Below are 11,682 nucleotides of genomic sequence, written 5' to 3' on the forward strand. Positions count from 1 at the left end.
CTGCGTAACAAGAATGATCCTCATTGGTTCTTGCTGAAGCTCAAACGTGCTGCGTAACACGAGAATGATCCTCATTGGTTCTTGCTGAAGCTCAAACGTGCTGCGTAACAAGAATGAACCTCATTGGTTCTTGCTGAAGCTCAAACGTGCTGTGTAACACAAGAATGATCCTCATTGGTTCTTGCTGAAGCTCAAACGTGATGCGTAACACGAGAGTGAACCTCATTGGTTCTTGCTGAAGCTCAAACGTGATGCGTAACACGAGAATGATCCTCATTGGTTCTTGCTGAAGCTCAAACGTGATGCGTAACACGAGAATGATCCTCATTGGTTCTTGCTGAAGCTCAAACGTGATGCGTAACACGAGAGTGAACCTCATTGGTTCTTGCTGAAGCTCAAACGTGCTGCGTAACACAAGAATGAACCTCATTGGTTCTTGCTGAAGCTCAAACGTGCTGCGTAACAAGAATGAACCTCATTGGTTCTTGCTGAAGCTCAAACGTGCTGCGTAACACGAGAGTGAACCTCATTGGTTCTTGCTGAAGCTCAAACGTGATGCGTAACACGAGAATGATCCTCATTGGTTCTCGCACGTCAAGTGAAAATGCTGAAGCTGATGTGTGAGTTGATGGATTTTTATATGTGAATAAAAGCCTAAATTATATGTTTAGTGTATAAACAGTGATCGTGATGTTTACTGATCGTGTCTCTTTGGACTAAACTGCTCAAGACATATGGATTATTTTTATAATCTCTTTATGAACTTTTTTATGTGTCAAAGTGGAAGTTGTGCAGTTGTCTATGGAGGAACAGAAATCTCTTAGATTTCATCAAAAAAGATCAACAAAGATGAACAAAAGTCTTACAGGTTTGGAACGGCATGAAAGTGAGTAAATTATAACAGAATTTTCTTTGACAGAATAGTTGAACTTTAAATCCCTTTGTTTTAGTATATTTAGAAAATTATATTTGAATAACCATAAATGATGCACCATTTGAAGGGTTTTAGTCACCTCAAATTATTTATAGGCACATTTGTACATTTCCCCAGTTGTAGCACCATTATTGGATGCAAAATGGGAAATATATATATATATAATTTGGTTTCAATTAATGATAGTGACTTAAATAATCAAACTAATATCACTTTAGTTGCTTCAATAACTTCAATTATGAACTTCAATGACTTCAAGAATCAAATTGATTGATTTCATCTTGAAACCTGTAAATAGAGATGCCTTGCAAATAGTAAATATTTGATGCATTTGGTGAGTTGAACCATTTTGTAATTCAAATACCAATGCTAAGGTAACTTAACATCTAATCCTAGATCAGTTATTTCAACATTTTAGTCCATTTCTGATACAAATGAAATAAGAAGCAAAACATTAAGGGGTCTTCAAAAAAACGTTAACTTAAAAATTTGTTTTAGAATGAAAGCAGCTTCAGGTAAAGTGTAAAGTTTAGTCACAAATAGTTAATTGTTTTAGTAATACTGGAGTTTGCCGCCATTATGCAGGTATATGCAAAGAATAACGTTTAGCACATACAGTATGGGACTAACTTTATTACACTAAATTCTCAAAACAATATGGCACAGTCATTAATGTGTGTAGTGGATACACGTTACATTTGCGTATCCTCTGCACCTCCTGTTCTGCTAGGCGACGTGACACACTGTAGTGTTGAAGCATTATGGGACAGTGATCATTATAGTTTCCTGGATCAGGGATCAAAACAAGCTGAAGTCTGGGTAGGTCATTGACATCTCATTCACAAACCTGAGAAAATAAACGAAATATATGTATTAAAGCATTACACAATTATTTGTTGACACATTGGCCTACACAGAGTTTGGCTCGTAGCTTAAGATTCTTCGTACTTTGTCATTTCGCTGTTTTTGCGTGGGAAGTGACGGGTTCGAGTCCATGGCTCCTGGTCCTTCAGGCCTCCAGTGGGAACCCACCAGCCATACTGCTGGTTGTCCGTCACAGGTACACGATACAGTTCTTTAGGAGCTGAGAGGGAAACAGGATCTCATCAGTGACCAGCAAGAATGTTGCAAATTAATGAAGATCTAAAGCAGGGCTGCTAACTTTTGAGTTCAGCATGGAGAATTATAGTATTGTTTTAGATTTGATTAAATTCTTACGCTTCAATTTGATTCCCAACTTGGATTTCAATGTTGACTAATTTCAATATACTGTATTATTTCAGGTACAGTACATGATATTTTTATTCACAAGGAAAAAAAATCTCTGATCTACTGCTGTACACTACTAGCCTGGGAAAACCCAGACAACTTCCGGCAAATTTAGATTTGCTCTGCAAGTGGGTCTGGCAAAGAGCCCATTGAAACCCATTTCCAATCCGTCGAAATCGCGGCACCAATCAGAAACGTTGGGGCGGGCTTTACACGATGACGACAGAGCAGAGACGGTGATGCAGATTTTGTACATTACAAAGATGGATGCCGCCGTGGAACATCACAACATCACTCGTTCGAATCAGCTATCGCGTCTGTTTCAAGCGATTTAAAATGGTCATTTTCGTTAACACAAACAGAGAATTGCTGAGAGTCTCGAGATGTTTCTCCGTCGCTCTGCATACGTCATGTCATTCATCGCTCTGATTGGTTTTAGATCTATCCGACGTCCGTTGGTGACGCCCCTGTAGAAATGAATTGTCTATGGAGCTTTGCCAGACCCTTACTCAGTTACAACTGAGAGTGGTCTGGGTTTTCCCAGGCTAGTACACTACAGCCTACAGGGAAACAAGTCAGCTGTACATTATTATTAAAAGTTAAAATGAACTGATTTGTAAACTATTGCGAATAAGACGGTTTTGTCGTAATAACTTTTTACTGATATAAGTGGATGTAATATAATGCAGGGTTTTTCTTCTCTCAAAATGCTCCTCTCTAGAGTTTTTTTCTATCTAAATTTTCCCATACTGTGGCCACTGAGTGGAGTGGAAGGTTGTTTCGCCAATGAATAAAACAATTTAAAAGAAAATTGCGACTTTTTCTCTCACAAATGTGAGATATAAACTCTCAATTGTGAGTTATAATGTCAGAATTGTTAGTTGTTTATAGAGAGATCGCTGTAGCTCCAAGTTCAAGCGCCATCTCTTCCTCTTTACTATAGTTAGGCTATAGCACCAAATAAACATGAATGAACATCCGATGGTATGTTGAAATAAACGGTACAACCTATTGAAATGTATCATGTCATGTAATCGCTTGGTCAGACGTCAATAAAAAGGCTTTTAAACAATGTCACCTAACTTTACATTTACCTCAGGAAAGCAGCTCTATGGAAGCTTGTTTCTGCCACTATAAAAAAAATGAAACAAAATTCTCGACGTTATAGCTCTCAATTGCTAGTTTATATACTCAAGATATAAACTCGCAATTGTGAGTTAATGTCAGAATTGCGAGTTTATATCTTGAGTATATAAACTAGCAATTTTTTTTGTTGTTGAAAAAAGTCAGAATTGCGAGATGTAAACTCGCAATTGCGAGAATTTTGTTTCATTTTTTTATAGTGGCAGAAACAAGCTTCCATAGAGCTGCTTTCCTGAGGTAAATGTAAAGTTACGTGACATTGTTTAAAAGCCTTTTTATTGACGTCTGACCAAGCGATTACATGACATGATACATTTCAATAGGTTGTACACCGTTTATTTCAACATACCATCGGATGTTCATTCATGTTTATTTGGTGCTATAGCCTAACTATAGTAAAGAGGAAGAGATGGCGCTTGAACTTGGAGCTACAGCGATCTCTCATGCTCATTAAAGAGCAACAAAAACACTTTTTTGTTTGTTTATTTGTTTAAATTTCATAATACAATTTATAGAAATGGAAAGCTGAGACTTTGTTTTATATTATCAAAAGTAAACTGCTGTCTTTGTCAGTTGTCAGTGTCTTTGCTCCTCGATGTTTTTTTTTTTCATTGATGCTTCAGATTCTAGAGAGCATTTGATTGGACAGAAATCTGATGAGAAGCTGAAGTGCAGAGTGACATCATCAAAATCATTGACCCATATTGAAGGAAGTGAGAGATTGTACGTTTTGAACGATTATATCTTCTCAATGCAAATTTTGTGATTGTTTTGGAGCACATAGCTTATAGATAAGAGTAAGTCTAACATATTCACACTAAAAGCAAAAAATAACTTCAACATTTTGATTTCATGGGGACTTTAAGACTAATTCATTAAAAATTGCATAGGCTAATGCACATGAACAAATCTGAACATGGTGTAGCCTATACTGGATATCAATTATTAATTTCTCTATTTTGAGAAAGCATAATTGCATGAACTAGCCTCTCTCTTTGGTTAGTAATGCAGTAACGTTAACGTTAGGCCTATGATGTGTTTGATGTATTTAGTATGAACTTACACCCCCGAACACGTCTGATCATATCCTGATATCTGCTCTGGCTGCCAAGATGCCGATCTGATGAGTCTGAAGGAGAAAACCAAACATATGGACCTCACTACTAACTTATATGTAAACAGATGTGCAAAAGACGTTTCGGCAGCGCCTGTTCAGAAGTCGAACCTGCAGTCATACCTCGCGTATCTAGTTTGTTTTGGGTAGATGGTAACATCCTGTCCCCAACAGGGTTCTGATAGCCCAGATATGTGATTCCGAAGAAAGCCATAATCAAAGTTGTATAATTAGTACTAACGTGAACGTTACCTCAACAAGAGCAGAACGAGCACCGAAAAGAGTCGAGCACGAGCTTCACGCGCTAATGTTTAATGTGTTGTCATGGATACTTGCACACTGCCCCTCGTTTCCGCTGTTCATTCATCAGCACGTTTAAAAAATAATGCTCAAAGCAGAGTTACATTTGATTACAGTCAAATTCAAAGCCATACACATATCATGCTTCCTAAATATCACCTCCGTCCACTTATTAGTTCACGGTTCTTTAGTTTTATTTAGAAAATAAACCGGTTAAATGATTCAATGAGGTGCACCTGGCATCATGACAGAATGATCTTACTGCTAGAAAAAATATCAATACGAGCCATTTTCACAATATCTTTTGTGTAGGCTACGCTTACAACTGTAAAGTGGTTACAACGCTTCACTTTAGTGCAGGACTGCAGGTAAGTATACTTGAGCTGAAGCACTATTCTTTGAACCACCTCACTCCTTTTCGTGAAATAATATATAGGCTATCATACAAATTACAGAAATGCTTGAGTAAGTGAATGTGTTTATGGCTTCTTTGAACGCACCTGCTACATACATTCTCAAAATTGTCATATTCAGGTAAATTCATAAATTAGGCGTCTTGGTTTGGCTATATGGTTTTTTTGGAGATAAAAAATATTTGATTTAGAGACTTAGACTTCCGCATTTGCTCGTCTTTATTTATATGTAGGCTACACGTTTTTTTTTTTTTTTTTTGGTAACATAGCCTATTATTAATGGCCGAGTTCCGTCTTTTTAATCACTTTACTCAAATATACTTTGATAAACCTAAAATTATTAGGCTATTTATAATTTAGTGGTGTCGGGACGGATTTTTGTGTCATGTATCCGCACACAGGAAAAAGTAGCTCTGGACCAGTCTGGACTCAGTGGACTGTGATGCTTTTGTGGTTTGGAAGTTGCATGCTGTGAAGCTGAACATTTTATGACGAATGAGATCAATTGATCATGGGCAGTCATCACCGGTTGTAAAAACAATTGTTTTTTTGTCCATCTACTTTAACAAGATATCCAGTATCCAAGTGTAGCTACACCTGTGCTTCAAAGCCAGTGCCAAAAAAAATGAACTGCTATTGGCCAAAACTTAAATGTATCCTTAAATAGTCCTACTAGGTGACAAATGAATTGAAATATTTCACGTTTCCTTCGTAAAAATTAATTTATAATTAAAAAAATGCTACATGTTGTATAACATGTCACATTGAGGGACTATGTTGACAATGATCTTCTAAAATTTAAACCAAAGTAATTTATTTTGCAGAAATGTTCAGGTACTACAACAAATGGATGAAGTTACATAAAGTTCTTGTTGAACCAGAATTTGTGATACTTGGTTTGTTTTCATACAGGATGCGTTTACGAAGTCCGCAATGTGCACTACACATAAATCTGAGCTTCTTGGGACTGACCCTTTTAATCACCATTCTATGGGTAATACAGCTGGATCAAGGGGGGTGGAGGTCTGCCAGCGGGTTTCAAGGCCTTTCCCTAAAGCCAAGATACAGAGGCAGTGTGGGTTTGAATTCCAGCAGGACTTGGCCTTTTCGAATGGATGCCTCTGCACCACAATTTGAAGGGGCTTCATCATTATCTGGAGATGCCAGCTGTCCCTCTGGGTTCTATAGCATGACGGAGCTCAGGCCTCACATAGAGAGACCCCAGGAGGATCCTGAAGGACCTGGAGCGGATGGAAACCCCTTTATAACTGGCATCATGACTCATGTGGAGTTGACGGAGAAGCAGGAGGGTCTTTCTAGAAACGGCTTCAACCAGTTTGCCAGTGACCGCATCTCCTTCCACCGTAGTCTTGGTGTCGACACACGGCCCCCTGAGTGAGTATCATAAGAGGCAGACTGAGCAAAATTGTTTGAGAGACCTTTTGACCATGTAGTTCTAGATTACTTCCAAATATCGAATCCAATTGTCCGTTACTCTTTTAAGATGCATTGAGAAAAAGTTCAGCAGATGTCCACGTTTACCCACTACCAGTGTGATAATTGTGTTCCACAATGAGGCTTGGTCCACTCTCCTCCGCACCATCTTCAGTGTCTTGCATACTTCACCTGCTGTTTTACTTAAAGAAATCATACTGGTGGATGATGCAAGTACTCAAGGTGAGTTAAGGCAAAGATACATTGCATTTTTAGGTCCTTAATGAATAAGTTTGACAATAAAATGAGCAAACAAATTCCATGGACTTACATTGAAGAAAAGGCCCAAGCCATATCTTGAGACTCTTTTGACTTGAGTCAGTAAGCAACCGCCCAGAACACCCTAGCAATGCCTTAGCAGTCACCTAGGACACCTTAGCAATGCCTTAGCAACCATTCAGGGCACACTAGTAACACCTTATCAACCACTTAAAACACCCTATCAACACCTGAACAGCCACCCAAGAAAATGGCAATGCCTTCGCAACCAGCCAAGACACACTAGTAACACCTTGACAGCTACCCAAAACACCTTATCAACACCTTAGCTACAACCCAAGACACTAGCAACACCTTAGCAACCACCCAGAACACAATGGCAACCTCTTAGCAATTCAATTCACATTTATTTGTATAGCGTTTTTAACATATCATTTCAAAGCAGCTTTCCAGCGACAGCTTAACAGCCACCCAGAAGAAAATGGCAAGACCTTAGATGACACCCAGAAAACCATGGCAAGGCCTTAGTAACCACCCAAAGCACACTAGTAACACATTGACAACCACCCAAAACACCCTAGCAACCACCAAGAACAACATGGAAAGATCTTAGCAATCACCCAAGAAACACTAGCAATGGCCTAGCAACACCTTAGTGACCATTCAGAACATCCCAGCAATCACCCATGACACCCTAGCAACACTTTATCAACCACCTAGAACAGACACTCTAGTAACATCTTAACAACCACCCAGAAAACCCTAGCAAAAGCTTAGCAACCACTTAGGACACCCTAGCAACACCTTGTTAACCACTCAGCACACTGTGTTAAAACGCTATGTCTTATTCAAATGTGTAAATCTAGTTAAAACCGTATATCTTTGAGGCAGTTTTCATTTCAGATCATCTAAAAGCCCCGCTAGAACAGTATGTCCAGTCTCTTGAGATTGTGCGTGTCCTGAGGCAGCGTGAGAGGAAAGGTTTAATTGCTGCCAAACTCTTGGGTGCACGTGAGGCTGGAGGAGAAGTGCTTGCCTTCCTGGACTCCCACTGTGAGTACATACTGTCGGGGACTTTATAGAGTGCAAGGCACCACAACATTTGGCTTTCACAGAAACTGAATTGACAGGAGGTATTAAATCTTAGTCCTTTAAAAGGTTAACATAATATATTCAGACAGTCATGAGGATCGAGTCCAGCCAAAGTTGATTTGATTAAGTAGACCTATTGGTCAAATTCATAATCTGATTTAGTGTGTGTTTTCCCAGGTGAGTGTTTCTATGGCTGGCTGGAGCCGCTGTTGGAACGGTTAATTCAGGAACCAACCACAGTTGTGAGCCCAAGCATTGCTGTCATCAACAAGGACAATCTACAGTTCATAAAGCCAGTGGCGTCAGCCCTCACGCATACCCGAGGGAAATTTGACTGGATCCTGAGTTTTGGCTGGGAGACTATACCTGAAGAAGAGAGGGTGAAACGCAAAGATGAAACCTATCCAGTCAGGCAAATGACACACACACACACACACACACACACACACACACACACACACACACACACACACACACACACACACACACACACACACACACACACACACACACACACACACACACACACACACACACACACACACACACATATGGGGGTGTTCCATAGGCATAATTATTTTTATTCTGTACAAACTGTATAAGCTGGTTTCCTCATGGGGACAAATAATAATAATATCCCCACAAGGTCAAAAATGTTTGGGGCATATTTGGTCCCCATAATGTAGGGTTTAACAGGACCACACACACACGTATATATACACGCATACAAAAACACATTTTTATCAGTAACGCACATCAGTTTAAATTGCATTTATATCGCTGCTGCTGAGACACCAATTTTCATGTAGTTAAATTTATCGTTCAGGACACCTGCTATTGCCGGAGGACTTTTTGCCATTTACAAGCAGTTCTTTGAACACATTGGGACCTATGATGACAAGATGGAGTTTTGGGGAGGAGAGAACATAGAAATGTCATTTAGGGTAAGACCCTCTCGCACGGTTTTATCTTCCGTCATTTCTCCAGTCTTCAGTGTCACATGATCCTTCAACATGAAATTAGAAAATGTTGACATTTGTCATTTTAACTAAATTGTTAGCTAAAACTATAAAAATATATATTTTTTAAATGTAATAAAGCTGAAATAAAAGTAAAATGATATACTGTGTAATAAAATAACAGGAAACAAAATATAATCAAATATATAATTAATAATATATGGCAACTAACTGAAATAAAATAACATTGTTGAAGTACTAATATTACTAAATCTAAAATAAAAATAAATTAAAGCTAAATTTAAGATAAATAAATAAATAAAATAAAATGACACAAGCAAATAACTGTTATGATTCCAGCCTGTGTTCCCCTTGGTCCTGCTTACTTTTGTTACTTCCTGTTCTACTCCATGTTTGTAGTCCTTTGTAGTTTTTTGTTGCTGATTTGTTCTGTGATTGTTTGTCTTGTATTTATACTCCAGTCTTTCTTATGTTCCTTGTCGAGTCTAGTGCTAGTATATGGATGTATGTTTGGTGCTGCTCATTCTGTTACCTCGTTTTTTTTATTCACCCGGCCTTACAAGAACACAATTTGAAAAACTAAAATGAAATTGAGTTTAAAACAACACTACTCTGGTATCATGCATTATGTACTGGCTCTTTCAGGTATGGCTGTGTGGAGGTCGTCTAGAGATCATTCCCTGCTCTGTGGTCGGCCACATCTTCCGCACCAAAAGTCCGCATTCCTTCCCGAAAGGCATGGATGTGATCATAATCAACCAGGTGCGCCTCGCAGAAGTCTGGATGGATGATTACAGGAAGATTTTCTACAACAGAAATAAAAAAGCTGCTGCCTTTGAAGCAGAGGTGAGAGAAGTGGATAATGTGTGTAATATTTGTAATTGATTGCAAAATAAGTCTTATTTATAAAGCTCACGTATTTCTCTTTTACCTTTTGAGGAGCACAGAAATCATACGGGGACATAAGTGAACGGCTGAACCTTAAAGAGAAGCTACATTGCAAAAATTTCTCCTGGTATCTAGAAAACATTTACCCAGAGTTCTTTGTGCCTGATTTGAACCCTGTGCTGTTTGGATCGGTAATGCAGTGTTATAATTTGATCATTTATTGCAGTAATAATTTGATAATTTACAGGTGCGTGCGTGTGTGTGTGTGTGTGTGTGTGTATTGTGTCTGTAGTTGAAGAGCATTGCCACAAAAACTTGTCTTGATATTGGTAAGAAGAATCCTGGAGGGAAGTCAGTGATTTTATTCATTTGCCACAACATGGGACTAAATCAGGTATTCTAATGACAACTGCTGTCATCCTCACATTATTATTATTATTATAAAAAAAAATTTTTTGGCCATTAATTGCTTCCATACTTTTTCCACACAAACAAAAATCACACTGAATTTGTCCACTCATAAACATGAAAACGTGTCCAACCCGAATCACACTGCTTTTTCTGTGTTATTTTATCTTTGTAGTATTTTGAGTACACGTCGCATCAGGAGCTGAGGCATAATATTGATAAGCAGCTGTGTCTGCATGCAACGATCGAGCCTGAACCGGTGCGAGTGGAGCTGTGCAACTTTCAGCGTGGTGGGACCGTCCCAGCTCCACAGCAGATGTGGAGTTTCATTCTTGTTTCCCAACAGGTATGGTACATATCCCAACAACCCTTTGCCTCGTGACATTACAAAAAATGTATGTACTCTCATGGCACAATCTTATCTGTGTAATCTCAAACTTATGTGCGCTTCAGCGTTTTAGAGATTTTAATTTGGTCTTTGTTTGTGTTATCTTACCTTCTGCATTTGCGATTGTTTGCAGATATATCTTCTCCACAGTGCTCTGTTTAATAAGTGTTTAATGGTGGAGTACGGCAACATCATCATGAAAAGATGTGACCCTGCCAACGATTATCAGCATTGGTCTTTCATCTGATCTGTGTCCTCCATCAGATTTCCAGACTCTCTTTAGGAATATTGCACAAAACAGAAGTGCAATGAATATTTGCACAAATGTTGCATCATGTTGTGCACTAATGTAAGTTTGTGCAGTTCTTATTTGATTTAGTAAATTCAGTCAAATGAAATTAAACGTGACTTGAATAAATGCACTAAAATAATTATTTTTTCGAATAATGCACACGTTTATTTTGTTTGTCTCATTGAACACCGTTCAGTTGCTAACCAATGTATTTATTAGTACATGAAAGCTGATGAATTAAAGATATAAAGACTTTTTGTAAGCGAGGTGTGCAATGATTTGTGTTGTGAACTGGATTTAAAATGCTCTTTTTAATGGTTTATCTTTGAGCAAGACCACTTAAAGGGACAGTTTACCCAAAAAGGAAAACTCTGTCCTCATTTACTCTCCCTCAAGTTGTTCCAAACCTGTATGAGTTTCTTTCTTCTGCTGAACACGAAAGAAGATATTTTAAAGAATAGTAAGCCTAATCAAACAGTTGACGGTAGCCATTGACTTCCATTATGTTTTCTTTTGTGTTCAACAGAAGAAAGAAACTCGTACAGGGTTGGAACAACTTGAGGGTGAGAAAATGATTTTTCGGGGCACTATCCCTTTAAAATCCAATCGAAGATGTACATCAACGCAAGGTGGCGCTAATGCAATATAATAGAATAGAGTTTCTAGTGACGCAATGCTGTTTGTTATGCAGTTGTTAACCTAATAAATAACTCTGAATCTTAACGTAATACAAAATATGCCTAATAGA

General features: G+C 38.4%; 2 protein-coding genes across 4 annotated transcripts; one reads left to right on the top strand and one right to left on the bottom strand.

Moving 5' to 3' along the window:
* Positions 1-1,548: 1,548 nt before the first annotated feature.
* Positions 1,549-4,771, bottom strand: spmip11 (sperm microtubule inner protein 11). Its single transcript, XM_079588789.1, has 4 exons — positions 4,584-4,771; positions 4,410-4,475; positions 1,883-2,018; positions 1,549-1,781 (listed from the first exon to the last, which is right to left on the bottom strand). Exons 1-4 carry the CDS (start codon positions 4,672-4,674, stop codon positions 1,733-1,735), a joined length of 342 nt encoding a protein of 113 aa, XP_079444915.1. The 5' UTR covers positions 4,675-4,771; the 3' UTR covers positions 1,549-1,732.
* On the top strand, positions 4,719-11,665 carry LOC306985958 (polypeptide N-acetylgalactosaminyltransferase 6-like). 3 transcript variants are annotated; one of them, XM_079588786.1, is made up of 11 exons: positions 4,719-5,128; positions 6,086-6,568; positions 6,678-6,850; positions 7,790-7,939; positions 8,156-8,390; positions 8,805-8,922; positions 9,604-9,804; positions 9,906-10,037; positions 10,139-10,240; positions 10,430-10,600; positions 10,776-11,665. In XM_079588786.1, the coding sequence occupies exons 2-11, from the start codon at positions 6,087-6,089 to the stop codon at positions 10,887-10,889; spliced, it is 1,878 nt and encodes a 625-aa protein (XP_079444912.1). In that variant the 5' UTR covers positions 4,719-5,128; position 6,086; the 3' UTR covers positions 10,890-11,665. The 3 variants fall into 3 exon arrangements, with proteins under 3 accessions (XP_079444912.1, XP_079444911.1, XP_079444910.1); XM_079588785.1 differs by having other exon boundaries at positions 5,021-5,128; positions 7,778-7,939; positions 10,776-11,262; XM_079588784.1 differs by lacking the exon at positions 4,719-5,128 and adding an exon at positions 5,146-5,294 and having other exon boundaries at positions 10,776-11,262.
* The last annotated feature ends 17 nt before the right edge of the window (positions 11,666-11,682 follow it).

This window comes from Phoxinus phoxinus, assembly GCF_949152265.1.
Source record: "Phoxinus phoxinus genome assembly, chromosome: 18".
NCBI lineage: Eukaryota > Metazoa > Chordata > Actinopteri > Cypriniformes > Leuciscidae > Phoxinus > Phoxinus phoxinus.

Excerpts from the sequence above, each read along its gene's own strand:
- spmip11 (XM_079588789.1), bottom strand. The coding sequence starts at position 4,674 with ATGGCTTTCTTCGGAATCACATATCTGGGCTATCAGAACCCTGTTGGG. Across the intron at positions 4,476-4,583 it reads AAACAAACTAGATACGCGAG|ACTCATCAGATCGGCATCTT; the intron begins GTATGACTGCAG and ends TTTCTCCTTCAG. Across the intron at positions 1,782-1,882 it reads AAAAACAGCGAAATGACAAA|GTTTGTGAATGAGATGTCAA; the intron begins GTACGAAGAATC and ends TTATTTTCTCAG.
- LOC306985958 (XM_079588784.1), top strand. The coding sequence starts at position 5,242 with ATGGCTTCTTTGAACGCACCTGCTACATACATTCTCAAAATTGTCATA. Across the intron at positions 5,295-6,085 it reads CTCAAAATTGTCATATTCAG|GATGCGTTTACGAAGTCCGC; the intron begins GTAAATTCATAA and ends GTTTTCATACAG. Across the intron at positions 7,940-8,155 it reads TGCCTTCCTGGACTCCCACT|GTGAGTGTTTCTATGGCTGG; the intron begins GTGAGTACATAC and ends GTGTTTTCCCAG.